At 53.4% G+C, this 16,086-nt stretch overlaps 1 protein-coding gene across 4 annotated transcripts in view; it reads left to right on the plus strand.

Moving 5' to 3' along the window:
- ZNF618 (zinc finger protein 618) overlaps positions 1 to 16,086 on the plus strand; it is a 183,449-nt gene that overhangs the window by 81,128 nt on the left and 86,235 nt on the right. For all 4 annotated transcript variants that reach the window (XM_051842734.2, XM_051842741.2, XM_051842749.2 and 1 more), the window contains exon 2: positions 15,872 to 15,915. In XM_051842734.2, coding sequence (XP_051698694.2) covers positions 15,872 to 15,915 — 44 coding nt within the window. The remainder of the gene's footprint in view (positions 1 to 15,871; positions 15,916 to 16,086) is intronic.

Here is a 16,086-nt window from a genome sequence, read left to right on the forward strand (position 1 = left end):
TAGTGGGAAAGTTGGCACGTCCGTCTAGCCCCCACTGCGTCCTCATCCCATGTCTTAGTTGGGGTTGATAGCTGTTGACTCATTTTATTTGAAGACTTTGAAGCAAGCTGTGAGTGGGTGGCTGGAATATTAATTTTTGCACGCCAGATTGAAAGCACAAACCCGGAGCCCGTGGTTGCAGAGTACACACTGGGCCCGGCAGAGGAGGGATAAGACCAGCACCCAGCAAAGGGACTCGCGAGTTCCATTTAAACACATGTGACCTTGTGCCTTGTTACCAGTATTTTCCATACCTGCAGCAGGCCTGCTGGCTTACAGGGCCTCAGTGAGAAAGTACTGTATTTTGTATTTGAAAGGCGCTCACCCGTGAAGACAGTCAGGATGGGATGAAGCCTCGTGTTGAAAGTGTTGATGGTTACCCGTTGCAAGACAGGTCGATGCGGGCCGGCGCCGTGGCTCACTAGGCTAATCCTCCGCCTTGCGGCGCCAGCACACCGGGTTCTAGTCCTGGTCGGGGCGCCGGATTCTGTCCCGGTTGCCCCTCTTCCAGGCCAGCTCTCTGCTGTGGCCAGGGAGTGCAGTGGAGGAGGGCCCAAGTGCTTGAGCCCTGCACCCCATGGGAGACCAGGATAAGTACCTGGCTCCTGCCTTCGGATCAACGCGGTGCGCTGGCCGCAGCATGCCGGCCGCGGCGGCCATTGGAGGGTGAACCAACGGCAAAGGAAGACCTTTCTCTCTCTCTCTCTCTCTCTCACTGTCCACTCTGCCTGTCAAAAAGAAAAAAAAAAAGCTCGATGCTTTTAGTAGGCTTCTGAGGGTCACCCCGCATCTCCCCCTGTCTCCCCTAGACTGTTAAGTCACAAGGCTTTCTACCGTCTCCCGGTGTGAGTTCAGTGTGGGCATTTTCCACGGTCTGCTGCTCTGGCCGTGGAGTTTGCCAACTGTTGATGTTCTGATGGCTTGGCTTTTCGCAATGAGTTCAGTGGCGATGGAGAAATACACAGGATGCTGACAACGAGGACAATGGCAGGCGTTCTTTCCATGGCACTCCGTCCGCGCCAAGCCCCTGTCCTAAGTGCTGAGCGCTTGTGAACTCTTGTCACCTAATGATTTCATTAAAACAACTCATTTCACGAAAGAGAAACAAGACATGGGATCGTGGAAAGGGAAGGAGCTTGGTATTTGTCTTGGAAGAAGCCATGGGTTTGAATCTCCGCCCTGCCAGTAACTGTGACTTTGGACAAAGTCACCCAGCCTCCACTGAAATGGAAATCCTGACTCGGGCCTCGCGGAGAATTGAATGAAGTAATGGACGTGGAAGTTCCGTCAGTCTCTAAACAAACGTATGCGGGGCGTTGATAGTCTGTGTTATTCCTACCTCACTCCAGACCCAGGCTTCCAGGAACCTGAGTCATCTTCCCCTTAAAGGATGTTGTGTAGACACTCGGTGTGTGCGGGGCTGGCTGGTGGGCACTGGGGAATCCAGAGGCAGGGCCTCTGGCCCTGGAAGATGGATGGTCCAGTGAGGACGACAGGTCGTAAAAAGATGACTGAGCACACCAGCTGGCTAATCAATACTGTTTGAGTGACCCAGGCAGTAAGTGCTTGGAGAAAACCGGAGAGAGAGATGGCCCCCGTGGCCAGGGGGCGGTGGGAATGGAGCCTTCAAGAAAGCGCAGGGCCCTCTCTTTCCTTCGCTTGTTCTCCGCAGAGTGCAGCTAAATCAAGCCTTCAGCAGGAGTCAGGAAGGAGAGGTTCACGGGGTTGAGTCCTGGCCTGCGTGGGGTAGGAACGCTTCCGACTTCCGGGACACTGCCCCTGAAACAATGGCGTGTGTTGCAGTGGCTTTGTAGGTGGAAAGTTCTGGGGCCAAAGAGTGGCTCCCCAGAACTCCCAGCCCGGCTGGTGTCAGACTGGGGTCCTTCACAGCCTTTGGGTCAGGAGTTCTAGGTCTGGTCCAGGGATGCATCTGCAGGACCTGCTGGGGGCCACGGGTTGCAGGCAGCCAGTCATGTGGGTGATGAGCTTGTTGGCAGTAGCAGGTTCTCAGCGAATGCTGGAAGTGAAACTCCACCACGGGGCCATCCAAGTGCCTGCCATGTCCAGAGGCTGGGACTGCCTGGCCAGACCTTGAGATGCCTTTGAACTCCAGGCTGTGATTGTATTGGGTGGTGCAGAAGAGGGTGCAGTTCCAGACAGGGCCGTCCTAGCCTGCGAAGAGGGCAGAGAGCAGCCAGGGAAGCTGGACACAGGAGGACTTCTTGGTGAGCTGGGTGGGACACTGTCACCAGGTGCCTTCCGTCCTCCTGGAGTGGCCCAGCTAAGCCGATGAGCTGCCCGGTCGACCTTGGCTCCATCGCTCCCTTTTCCCTGTTCTGCTCTGTATTGCAAGGAACTACATTTCCCAGGTGCCCTTGCTCTCTGGTCTTCGGCTAGTTTAGACTGGACTTTTCGTGATTTCTGGGTCACTGCAGCCCTCTGTTTGTGGTCCGCTGCCCTTGCCATACCTGTTCTCTTGCTGGTGACACCATCTCTTGGCTTTCTGTCTCCCGGCTCAGATGTGTTAGCAGCTCCCTTAGGTGCTAATGCCTGGCTGCCTCTCTGTCCCCTTAGCTCGCTCAGCTCCTGTGTACCCAGATCCCTGTATTAAATTACCTCCATTCACAAGACCTAGAGTGACTTCCATTTCTCTGGCCTGGACCCTGAAGGACATGCCCAAATCAGACCCTGTGGCGTGTTTGGTTTCCCCACTGGATAATCGTAAGGAAGCTATTGCAAGTTCATGGCTGCTCTAATGAATTCAGAGCACCAGATTTATTTTTTTTCCTGTTGCAAAGAAAACAGAATTGTAGAATAATTTCAAAATAGTCTAGCTGTCTAGGTTTCTCAGCAGGAGCCTGTTGGGATGTGTAGAATTACAGTCTTTTTTTTTTTTTTTTTACTTCCTGGGCCTCTCCTTTTGTAGGAAAGTGGGTGACTGCTTTCGTTCCAACTCTGAGCAGAACTATTTTGATTTTGAAAAAATACATGCGGCTGTTCTCCCCTCCCCCTATTTGCCCGGGCTGTTGATCTTGTGATATATTTATAGGGATTGTGGTTGGCTGACCAAGAGTTATTTTGCAATAGGAATTCGTAGGATTTCTACTTGGAGCTTGTGTTCCAGACTTTTCTTAAAAAAAAAAAAAAAAAAAAAAAAAGTCTGACTTAGAACATCTACTTTGCCCTCTCATTATTTCTGTCTCGCAGCAGAAGTGAGCACTGTGCTTTATTTATGCATCTTCGCCCTGTGTGTATTTATTTTGTTTCTCTCTCTTCTTTCTTGATCTCTTTACTCCACATTTTAAAAGATCACAGCTCCTGCTCTATGCCGGGGGTGTTTTTGCTAATCAGAATGTGTGGTGATGGGGAAAGGGGTGCTTTGGGGGTCAGAAGTCCTCTGTTTCTCTCTCTGTCAAAGGAGGGTTCTGTCCTAGATTAGAGGGGCCAAATACGCTGGCATCCCCGACTCTGCTGTGCCCACGGCAGACATGAGAAATCGATCACAGCACCTTCTGCAGCTGAGCTCAGCTGTGGCCCTAGAATCTTGCTCAACACATTGTCCTGCACCGTTACTGCTGATTTGTTAGAATTCACACTGAAAATCCTTTTGCCCTTCTTGGCCTAGGTGCTGCTATAGGGTCTGTTCACCATCATGCTCTCCACTATTGGCGGTGCCAGTCCTGTATGTCTGAGACCAATTCACTGATCTTTCTGAAGCCCCTTATGTATGTGCAGAGCCCAGCCCTGGGTGCTGTGGAGCCTTAGAGAAGCTCAAAAAGCTACCACCTGCGTGGAAACTCCAGTGTGGTTGGGAGCAAGGTTGCAAAATGCTAATGTTCCCAGTTGCACGTGACAAGGTCGTGAGGCTCCAGGCTGTGCTTACTGCAGTCAGGGAAGGCTTCCTGGAGGCAGTCCCGAGTGGACTGTACCCAGGGCAGTGAGACGGCATGAGCAGAGCTGGCCATCACAGAATCGTCAAGTTTCAGAGCCGCGGGTGTCCTCGGAGACCTCTCCCAATTTATAGCTAGGGAAACTGAGGCTCAGCGGCCAAGGGAGGCTTGTGTGACTTTTAATAGATGGCGATTTTATTGCTAAAGTTCACAGCTACTTAGTAACTTCAGTAAGAGGTATGTTTTACATATGCCCGCCTGTGTTTGGAGAACTGTATTAATGGATTTAGTCCTCTGTACCCTTGCGAGGTGGGTGCCGACGGGAAGAAGGTGAGTGTTGGGGGTCAGTGACTCACGCAGCGGGGCGGTGGGGTCGGCTCTCCCTCCTCGGGAGGCTGTGCCGGAACCCCGCGCCCAGGAGACCTGCTGGAGCGGCACGGTGTCTCTCCTCGGCTCGAACCATCGGGTCATCATCTTGCCGTCTCCAGCTCCGTGGCTCCTGTGGTACCGTGACACACGTGGCATCGTCTCACCCATCCAGCAGCCTGGAAGGGGGGGAGGTGTGTGTGGATTTTATCTCCATCTTCATCAGATGGAGCCAAGGCACAAAGACATGGAACCTGCACAAGGTCACAGCTACTTTGCGGCCCAGGTGGGGTTTGAACCCAGGTCTGTCTGACGGACCCTGGATGTCAGAACTGAAAGGTTCCTGAGAGGTCATCAGTGCAGCAGCCCCACTGGACAGATGTGCAAGCTGCAGGCCAGGGCTTGCCTCTCCCAGCAGGTCTAGGGGAGGTGGGAACTGCACGCGCCCACTGCAGCGTGCAGCCCTAGCCCACCATGCCGCTGCCTCACCAGCATTGCCTGGGCGGGGAGCCTCTGACCTGGGGTCCCCTTGAAGAGCTCTGAGGACAGCCTCTCCCTGTCCTGCCTTTCTCAGAAGATACCTGACTCCCCCGCCCCTCCCGGGGTCCACCTGATTCGGAGTTTGTTGCAATCCTTTATTTAAACAGTTCCCCCGCCCCCCAGGAAGCAAAGCCCTTTTCTTTTTTTTCCATCGCGCCTCGCTTCCTGCTGATCTGAAGTGCATATTTATCACATATTTAATGAGTAATCTGAGTCTTGGCTTGGTGAGACTGTACCGGGACATGGTTTATGGCTGATCTGGTTTTAACTCGCTCCAGGCGGTTTTCCCTGGAGTTTTCTGTAAAATCATAAACCTGGAGAGAGAATTTTTGTGGAATCCAGTCACGTGACCCGCTCTTTTGTAAATTGAGAGATTAACTGTGTGACTGTAAGGAACTGCGATGCGCACGCCTCTCTAGAAATCAGACAGCAGCATTTATGCGCCCAGAGGAGCGTGTCCACTCCGAAACACAGGAAAGTCACTCTCCAAGGTCGCCTGCGGGCCCTGGACGCAGGATGGCACAGGGTTGGAAAACATGGACTAGGACTTGGGGAGTTTGGGCTGGAGGCCCAGCTGAGCCTTCCCCAGCTGGTCTGTGCACCCGGCTTCTCTCTGAATCCTCACTTGGATGTTGGGGCTGGTGATGCCCCTCCCGCCAAGGGCACTCAAGGACAGTAAATGAGATGCTGTGTGGCCCGCCCCGAGCCAGGCAGGCACCCAGGAAGTGCTCAGTGGGTGCTGGCTGCTCTTGGGTTGCATTCTGCTCGTGTGAGGCCCCTGATGCTGAATTAATGATCCCAGCTGACAGGGTGTAGGCGCATCGGCCCAGCTCATTCAGTCCACACCCCGGCCCCGGGGTCGGCCCTTTGTCACAGAGGAAGGCACGGAGAGGTCACGACAGCCGGAGGTGGGGATTGTGCCAGGGCTGACTCCTGGTGACCTCTGTGCCGCACGGCTGCCATCATCCTGTTCCCAGCCTTGTGGGCTCTGTGACAAGACCAGGCCTCAGCTGGCCTTTGCTCTGCCCTCCCGGGACTTGGGCATCTGCTGCTAACAGGTCCAGGTGCCTCTCTTTGCACCCCCACCCGTGCCCCCTTGGAAGACAGAATTCAGGCCGGGTACTCCCCAGTCTGACACTGCTCCTGGGGGTGAAGGATGTCTAGGGGCTTCTTGCCTCAGAAACCCTTCTCTAAACATAAAATGCTTCCACTATAAAAAGCTTTTAAAGGGGCTGGTATTGTGGCGTAGCGGGTAAAGCCACCCCCTGCAATGCCAGCATCCCATATGGGCTCTGGTTCAAGTGCTGGCTGCTCCGCTTCCAATCCAGCTCCGTGCTAATGCGCCTGGGAAACCAGCAGAGGATGGCACAAGTGCTTGGACCCCTGCACCCATGTGGGAGACCTGGAGGCTCCTGGCTTCAGATCGGCTTAGCTCCAGCCATTGTGGCCATTTGGGGAGTGAACCAGCGGATGGAAGACCTCTCTCACCTCTCTCTCTAACTCTGTCTTTCAAATAAACATTGTTTAAAAAAAAAAAAAAAGCTTTTAAAACCCAGGAGAAACACTGTGCCTTTGGAAGCAGCCTTAAGAACCTTTGTGACCCGGCCTTACCGGGGAGGAGAGGTAGACACACACCCAGCAGCCAGGAGCTGTCCCAGCCTTGTGTGGGGATTTGTGTGTGGACAGCAGGGCTGGAGGAGTGGCAGCTGGCGGCCGGGGTGGTTCAGTCCCACCTGGGGGCACGAGGGAGGCTACTGCCCCTCCTACCTGAGGCCAGGACCCCCCCCCCCCCAGCACCCAGGTTTTGAATTCTGTTACTTCCATCCCAGGTGCCCAGGGAGGAGACCAGGCCTCTGCATGTAGCCTAAGACTAACAAGATTTTCCCTTGGCCGCCGCCGCGGCTCACTAGGCTAATCCTCCGCCTGTGGCGCTGGCACACGGGGTTTTAGTAACGGTCGGGGTGCCGGGTTCTGTCCCGGTTGCCCCTCTTCCAGGCCAGCTCTCTGCTGTGGCCCAGGAGTGTAGTGGAGGAGGGCCCAAGTGCTTGGGCCCTGCACCCCATGGGAGACCAGGAGGAGCACCTGGCTCCTGCCTTCAGATCAGCGCGGTACGCCGGCCACGGCAGCCATTGGAGGGTGAGCCAACCGCAAAGGAAGACCTTTCTCCCTGTCTCTCTCTCTCTCACTGTCCACTCTGCCTGTAAAAAAAAAAAAAAAACAACTTCCCTATTAACTCTATTTTTTTTTTTTTTTAAGATTTATTTGAGAGAGGGAGAGACAGATCTTCCATCCATTGGTTCACTCCCCCAGGCCAAAGCCAGGAGCCAAGAGCTTCTTCTGGGTCTCCCATGTGGGTGCAGGGGCCCAAGCACTTGGGCCATCTTCTACTGCTTTTCCAGGTGCATTATCAGGGAGCTGGATTGGAAGTGGAGCAACGGGGACAAGAACTGGCGCCCGTTTGGCATGCTGGCACTGCAGGTGGCAGCTTTACCTGCCACACCCTGACATCAACCCCTAGTGATTTATTTTTTATAAACAAACGAAAACAAACCAAAAAAGCCAGCACCGCCGCCCCCCGACCCTGGCGTTCACTGAGCACTTACTATGTGCCAGCTGTGCCCTGGCTGCCCTCTTCGTAGTAGCCCAGTTGATCCCTGCTGCTCCCTGCAGCTCGCAGTCCTGGGGCTCTCTCCTCTACCTTCCCCAGGCAGCTTTCATCTCTTCCCTGGAAGATGACCGTGGCCTCTGTGCTGGGCCTCCGGTCTCCACTGCAGCCGGCAGGTGCTTTGGCAGTGCACATGCCTTCCTCAGCTGCCCGTGGGCCTCAGGCTTGTCGGGCTGGTCTGTAGGTGCATCCTGTTGATGGTGATGGTGAAGACGGTGATGATGATGGAGGTCTGGATCCAGCCTGCAAGGCTGCCTACCAGGGAGAGGAGACCCAGCCTGTACCTGGAAACTCAGGGGAAACACACAGTCCTTTGTTGATTGCTTGCTTGCTTTTTTTTTTTTTTTTAAAGATTTTATTTATTTATTTGAGAGGTAGAGTTACAGAGAGAGGTGGAGAGAGAGAAAGGTCTTCCATCCGCTGGTTCACTCCCAAGTGGCTGCTACTGCTGGAGCTGGGGCGATCCGAAGCCAGGACCCAGGAGCTTCTTCCGGGTCTCCCACGTGGGTGCAGGGGCCCAAGGACTTGGGCCATCTTCTTCTGCTTTCCCAGGCCATAGCAGAGAGCTGGATCCGAAGAAGAGCAGCTGGGACTAGAACCGGAGCCCACATGGGATGCCGGCACCGCAGGTGGAGGATTAACCTACAGCGCTACAGCGCCAGCCCCTGATTGCCTTCTTGATGCTTGACCTTGGAGAGCAAGGGCCTGGGGAGAGGCAAAAGGGCATCGTATCCAGGAGAAATGAAGACGCTGGACGTTTCTCGTGGGTTAGCCTTGGAGTTGCCGATGCCCCTGGCTCATCAGTAGCAGACCTGGCCTGGGGACGGTTCACATTGCTGTTCTCTGGAGCGCTGTGGCCACTCCACAGCAAATGAAAGGGGGACAGATCGGATCATTGTTCCTTCGTCCTCAGAACTGGAAGCTGCCAAGTCCGCGTGGAGGCCTGGGGTCTGGCCTGGGGGTCTGGTCAGGAGTCCCCTATGGGAGCCTTTGCTTCTGCAGAGGCGACGGCCATCAGAGAAAGCCATGGCCTCCAGTGGCTCAGTATGCAGGCTTCCCAGCTGGCCGCGATGGTGCCTTCTCTGCCTGGCACGCGGTGGGTGCTGCTGCCTGGCGCCCGGCCTGTGTGAGCTCCATTCACATCCGGGTTTTCTGTTGGCCCCGCTGAGTCTGAGCTCCGTGCTCGCTGCTCAAGCATCCCTCCCTCTCGAAGCCCTTCCTGGCCCTGCTGTCTCAGAGTCGCTCATGGAAGCCAGCCATTCCTCTGTGGAATGTGCATGCCGCGTGACCGTTACAGGTGGATATCCTAAGCCATGACGTCATCAGTGTGGCTCCCCCGCTGTTCTCTCTGCCTGTGTCCCCAGTGACTGTCCTGGTGCTCAGCACATAGTGGCCACTTATATAATAAATTCGTTGTTGTTACTGTAACCAGATATCTGAGACAGGCTAATTTTATGAAGAAAAGAGTTCACAGTTTGGGAGTTTAAAGTGCAAGATTGGATGAGGCCACTGGTGTGGTCTCTGGTGAGGGCCACGCGTGGGAGGAAGAGGCCGTGTGTGGAAACAGGAAGCCGGCGAGCGAGTCAGGGCTGCCTCTTAGAACCACTCATTCCAGGGAGGGTGCAGGGTGCTGGGAGAGCTGCCTCCCTCCCTCCCAAGGGCAGTGTCCTGCAGTGCTTCATGCCTGGCCAGTAGGCCCCACCTTTCCTCAAGCCTCCAACACATAACCCTTGGGGGAACCAGTCCAGCCAGAGCAAGGCATCCAGCATTGGCGAATGAGTGAGGCCCCATGTCTGGTTCATCTCAGGACCTGCCCTGCTCCCCCAGCGCCTGGTTCAGAACCACTTCTAGGGTGAACTCTAGAAATAGCTACAGAAAAGTGGCGCCCACCCGTGCGGGCTCCAGGTCTGTTCCCCCTGGATCTTCCCCCGGCAGCCTCCACCTACCTCTCAGGCATGGAAGCTGGGGTCGCCAGTGGCTTTGAGCAGAAACATGTTCAGTCTAGAAAGGAAATGCAAGATTAGAACTCAAGCCCCACGTGTTAAGAACCCATCGCTGAGAGCATTTAGAGGATGTTTTGTTTCCAAGGAGTGGGATCTTCTCTGTCACTTGCAAAGCTATTGTTCAGTATTGGCACAGTTCCTCCTAACAGGTGTTTTCCAGGAACACCTGGTGAATGAGGGCGGGACTCCCTGTGCCTGCGTTGAGTCCTAAGGGTTAAATAGGAGCCCAGTCCATCCACGTTGTTTGGGACCAGGTTAGGTGCACTGACTATAGGGATGGAAGGGCCAAGTGTGTAGAGGAATGGCCATGGACTTGGGCTGAGAAGGCGTGTTGTGTCCCGGCCAATTCCCTGGAACCACTGTGGGACCTTGGGCAAGTCAGTTGGCCCCTCTGGTGCTTGGTTAATTTACGGTCAGAGGGGCATGGTTAAATTGCAGGGTTGTTGGGAAAACAAGAGCCCGTCCAGTGCCTGGGCATCATGTTCTCATGGGCCAGAGATGCACTTCCATTCCTCGTGGTGCTGTGGCCCAAGAGTCTTTGGAATTTATTAGAGCTAACGTACTTACATATGAAATACCCATGTATTGGTGAATACAACCTTCATGTGAATTGATCACAACTTGGTGAGCTACAAGAATTCAGAGGCATCTAAAAAACTTCTCACTTCTCTCTGGGTTCCCCTTCATGCTTCCTGGCCCCCCGGGGTGCAGAGATGCCTGAGAAGTGCTGACCCCTGGGGATTCGGAATTGTCTTTGACACATAGTAGGTTTGCAAGAAAGACCCGCTGAGTAACTGAGTGATTGATTCTTAAGATCCATTGAGAGATTTCCTCCAGGTGGAATCGCCAGTGTGGGTCATCATTCATGAAACAACGTCATTGTCAGGGTTTCCTGGGAAGTCCTCAGAATGACCAGATTCCCCCGCCCTGTTTGCTGCCTGTTTGCCCTGTGCCAGGCCTGAGCTGGGTGCTGGAGACACGGCCGCGCCAGAGAGGCAGAGGAGGCCCAGGAGCAGCCGCGCCCCTCCTGGGGGATGGCAGGTGCTCCGGTGGCCCCAGACCCCTAGAGGAGTTGGTGGAAGGCACCAATGGCCGTGCCTTCCAGTGTTGGGAGAACAATGAACAGGGACAAATTAAATCACGTGGGGGAGGGGACGTCATTGAATTCTCCAGAGAGGAAGTGATTTTCATTGTGGTGGGGGAGGGAAAAGGCAAGATCCTAATGATGATACCTCTAGGAAAATGGGCGGCGAGGTCCAACCGGTGCGTGACCGGCCGAGGCGCCATCTTGGCCGTGGACGCTGTGTCCGCACAGGGCTGGGGGGCGCTGCAGCAGTGGCACCCCAGCCTCCCGGGCTGCCTTATCATAGAAAGGCATTTCATTCTTCGAGACCAGGCAGCCAGGACCCACGGAGCTGTTTTTCCTCCATTGTGCAAGCATGACAAATCATTAATTTTTGATTGATTTGCTTAGAATTATGGGCGCCCTAGCATTCTTTCCGCCGCCGAACAGCTGTATAACAAATGAATACATCAGTGTGCACAAAAGATTGGAGATCTAAGAGAAGCAATTACAGTGGCCACCCTCCCCCCACCCTCACCCCTTCCCGGGCAGGGGAGGGGGGAAATTTTTACCAGAAATTCCTCAAGTGGCTTTAAAAAAAAAAAAAAAGCCTTTTTATAATTGAATTAAATCTTTATCTCTCCATCTTGAGCTGCAGATTTCCAAACATATACCAGTTCCCCACACACGTGGGTTCCAGCCATCTAGGAGGAACCTTTAATCATGAAATTTCAACTTGTGAATTAAAACCAAAAGAAAAAAAATAGAAAAAAAAATTCTGCCCCTCCTTTTTTGCTTTTTCAAATTTTTTTTTTATTTTGGTCACTGCTATTCCTTTAAGATTTTGGAACCGTACCAGTGCACTAAATGTGACCTCCATAACTTTTAAATTAAGAATTTATGCTGGCTTGAAATTTATGAAATATTTCAGCATGAAAGAAAGCCTTTTTCCCTCAGGAAAATTGAGCAATAAATCACAGCACTGTGGATTTACTGCCCGAGAGCCAGCGAGAGATAGGATTTTTTTTTTTTTGCTTCATTCTGAAAAAAAAAAAAAAATGTAATCATATAAGACAGCTTAGCTGCTATCCTCCCACTCTCTAGAATTTTTAATTTCAGCTGTTTCTGCTTGGATTTATTTCCAATATTCCTGCTCGGCTTTTCAATTTCCTCAGTTATTAAATTTTAATTCAGTGCATTAGCATTTAAATTAAAAAAGGGTTTATTTTATCGAAATCGTTGGCCAGCCCCCATCCCGTAGCACACGAATTGCCTGTTTCTGCCATTTGCACAAAATGTGAAATGCAGCTAATGTCTTACAACTTACATTTGCACAAATTTAGAAATAAAATTTCTGGGTTTGGAATAATATTTTCTTTCCAAGAAAACCCTTAATAAGAGAATGGAAAAGAACAACTTAACATTCATTTGGGAGGGAAGAGGAGGGCTGAATGGAGCCAAAAATAGCCTTGCCCAGGTCCCAGAGAGAAGCTGGTGAGTAAGCAATGGGTGGGCTGGGTGCCGGTATGGGTGCTGGAGGCCTTGGGTGCCTGAACCCCAGCCACGTCAGAGGCAGAAGGAGGGCTCCCCGTGGGCCCTCCCCCCAACCACATTTCACTTGCCACAGCAGGGTCTGGTTAAGGTTGGTTCGGCCAAACGTAGAATGACACAGGTGACCGGAGCAGGGGCTGGGGGCGTGACCTGATTTAACCCTCTGCCCCCGCCTTTTAGCTGAGGTTCAAAGTGAGACTGAGACAGAGCAGGGCAAGAAGCTCCGTTCTCTAGGAACTCATCGTGCGGGGATGAAGATGCTGGCCCTGCAGCAGCCGTGGAGGCCGCCTGCCCCTGGCCTGTGCCTCGTGCTTCCCCTGCGTCCTGGTGTTCAGTGTTGGTCTGACGGAACCACTGCGGGTGGTCTGGGGGACCCGCTGGGTGCCCCCTTGCAGCCTAGGATCCTGAGCACTCAGGGAAGACCCATCATCCGGTCCCGCTGCCCCTGCGCGACTCGTTCAGCTGCCATGGACTCTTGTACCCGCCACTCTGTTTTTCTGTGCCTCAGTTTCTCTGCTGCAGTAAATGGCGGTTTTGACAGCTGTGTCTGGAGTCGTCAGAATCGCTGCATCCCAGCCCACACTCATTTAAGTTACCTTAACTAAGTCCCTCGCAGCCTTGTGAGCTAGGTTCTGGGATGAGTGTCTGGCCATTTTGCAGATGAGAAAACTGAGGGCTGGAAACTACAAGTGACTTCGTGATGATCACACAGTTAGAAAATGACGAAACCAGGACTGAACTCAGACCGTTGGACTCAGCCTGTGCCCTAAAACTTCAGTTCCCATTGAGAACCCATCAGATCACACTGGGTAAAGGTAAGTTTGTGGATGAGGTTGAGTCACTTGGACATTGCTAGTATTAGACGAGTTTGGCCCAAGAAAATGGCCGCATCGTCGTTGAATTGAACTCAGGAAGGATCGCTTCATGTTTCTGAGGACACGAAGCCAGCCTGTGTTGTGGGGGTCTCTACCTCGAGGATGGGCGCGCTCAGCTCTGTGAGCTTTGGCGACAGCTGGGGGAGCTGTTCTGTAATGTTCCGATTATGGTGGGACTGAAACAGAGGTGCCAACCACAGCCTGCCCAGGTGTGCACCTTCCTCCAAAGGCTGCAGTACCAAGTGTCACTACCACCTTCATCTCTCCCTCCAGTGCCTGCAGTACCCAACGCGACTACCACCTTTATCTCTTCCCCTAGTGGCTCCAGTACCAAGCACCACCTCCTCTCTGCTGAAAGATTTGTCTTGATAACTCTCTGAATATTTTTTCTTTATTTCTTAAATATGGTGGAAAAACTATCAGTGTTACTCTCCCAGTGAGGCAGAAGTATGGTCAACTCAGTAAAAAGAAACAAGGCGGCGGTTATTAGGAGTGCCTGAAACAGACTCTGCTGGCCTCCCGTGGCGTGTGCACTGCACTTGAGCTGGTCATCTTGGTGAATCTGGGAAGGAAAAGGACAAAAAAGATCACTTTAAAAAATGTGTAGGAACCCTTGGAATACACGCCCAGAGTTCAGTCCAGGAGGCGAAAGATCCTTTGGGAGTTCGTGATTTTGCAAGGCTCGCCGGCAGGACTTCCACCCGCTTCCCCTTCTGCCTCTGAAAGAACCTCAGCAGCTCCTGCCCTTAGCCCTGCAGTCAGGTGCTGAGGGTGCAAGAGAGAGGCTGCGGCTGATCCCATTCCTTTGCTCCCAGTGCGGTCACACCCAGACCGCCCCCTGCCTTCTGTCTCTTCCACTGCGGGAGGACAGGGGCGTCCTGTTTCTCCCTCCCTGCCTGCCTGCCCCTCACCTTTCCATCCCTGCCACGTGGGAAGGGGGCTCTCTGGTGCCACCCCTGGCACCCAGCAGGCTCTCCTGAATGTGGGCAGGGGATAAAGTACCCCTGAGCAGAGGGAGGGGCCTTCGGGGGTGACCCCGACCAGGGCTCGTAGCAACGCGACTCTCTTGATAAATGACTTAAGTTCTTTGATCTCATGCATCTTTACCTGTGAAATGGGGTATGTGTGTGTGTGTGTGTGTGCGCGCGCGCACCAGTGTGTCTGCGTGCATGTGTGTGTCTGTGTGCATGTGTGTGTGGTATTCTGTTGTGAAGGTGAAATGTCCACCCAGCAGTGCCTTGTGGGAAGTAGCCGGTACCCAGCAGAGTGCATGGCGTTGCCCACAGCGGGCCAGGCGGGACTAGGTATAGGCCAAGAGGGTGGAATGGGAGAACCAGGGCTGTCAGTTCTAGCTGCTGTCACTGTGTAGCACTGGGTGTCACTGGATTATCCCATTCTCTTAAAGAGTTGGAGATCTGACTTTTTTTTTTTTTGAGTGAAATACTTTTAGTTTTACATATTGCCACTTGGCTGGAATCAAAGTCTACTATCTGGTTTTGTCAGGTTGCAACTTTTTTTTTTTTTTTTAAGATATATTTATTTGTGTGAAACAGTTAACAGAAAGAAAGGGAGAGATGGAGATCTTCCATCCATTGGTTCACTCCCAAGATGGCTGCAAGAGGGCTGGGCCAGGCTGAAGCCAGGAGCCAGGAGCTTCAAGGTCTCGCATGTGGGTGCAGGGGCCCAAGCACTTGAGCCATCTCCCACTGTTTTTCTCAGGCCATTAGCAAGGAACAGGGTCGAAAGTGGAGCAGCCGGTACTTGAACTGGCGCCTTTATGGGATGCTGGTGTCGCAGGCGATGGCTTAACCTGCTGCCCTCAACCCTGGCCCTAGTTTGCAACTTCTTACAAGCACCCATCCAAAGGGAGTGCTGTTTTTATTTTGGGTCCTCTGTCCTTTATCCATAATCCTCAAATTCAAAAGGCTTGAAAACAACAAGATTTTGGTGCCCGGTGAAGCCGTGGAACGTGAGCCTGGGGAGATGTCCTGCCAGGGTTGCCTGTGCCTATGTATCACCACAGAAATATCGGGGTGCTTGATTACTGGGGGCTCCTCGGGCCCTTCTGGAGTTGTTTGAGCATGTAGGACATGCGTAGTGTTCTCTCCAGGGCTGGAAAAATTCTGAATTTGGACAGGAAACACGTGCCTGCGGTTTCAGACCTGCCGTGTTCTGACTGTGCCTCCGGGGAGTGCACACTGGCGCAGGAGCAGGCCCTGGGCGTTTTCCAATCTGCAGTCTCCTTTGGCTGTGGCATCCAGGGCCCCTTGAGCCCTGGCCCATGAGCCAGGTCCCCAGCAGTGGGGCATTTGGTCCGCAGGAGACTTGCGGCCACTCCTGCTGCACCCCGGGCTTCGGCCTCTGCATCTGGACCAGGATTTTATCATTTCTGAAAATTTCATGTGGCCAGCCTCATCAAACCCCATCCCCCACCCCAAATAAAAGAGATTAAGAGCCGGCACTCTCGGGCCTTCGCCTGTTCGTAGGGTGGGGGGGACAGAATATTTTAACATAATAGGATTTTCCCCCTCCGGTTGGTAGGAATAAATCTGCAGCTACTGTTTTATTGGAAATCCCAACTGAAAATAAAAATGGTGCAGTTCAGTCTCAGACTTAACTGGTTACTTCCTTCCCCCGGCCCGGTCCCTAGGGCTGTGCGGTTGCTGGGTTTGTGTGGCTAGCCGGTGCTCAGCTGGATTGGAAGGGCCAAGGAAATGGGGGTGAGGGGAGGTACCGCGACGACTCCTTCCTGCTGGGGGCAGGTTTTCCGAGGCTGGCAGCAGCGTTCCGAATCTGGTGCCCGCGGGAGCTTGGTGGGGTGGCTGTGGGTAGAAGTGTGTGTCGTTCCCTTGGCTGATGTGTTCGGGTTTCCTTTGCAGGCTGACGGAGCCAGTGCGGCCGGAAGGAAAAGTACCGCGAGCAGGTACAGTCCCCTCCCGTCCCCTCCCCCGCCCCCCACCTGCACCTGCTCCCCAACCCCTTCTCCCTGGGGAAAGGAGGGACAGGGCAGGCCAGCTGTTTGCTGAGGAGTCACCACACCCAGAGGATGTGAGGCCTTAGACAGCACCTGTGACAGCGATCCAAGGATGAGGAC

The sequence above is a fragment of the Oryctolagus cuniculus genome, chromosome 1 (assembly GCF_964237555.1).
Source record: "Oryctolagus cuniculus chromosome 1, mOryCun1.1, whole genome shotgun sequence".
NCBI classification, from domain to species: Eukaryota; Metazoa; Chordata; class Mammalia; order Lagomorpha; family Leporidae; genus Oryctolagus; species Oryctolagus cuniculus.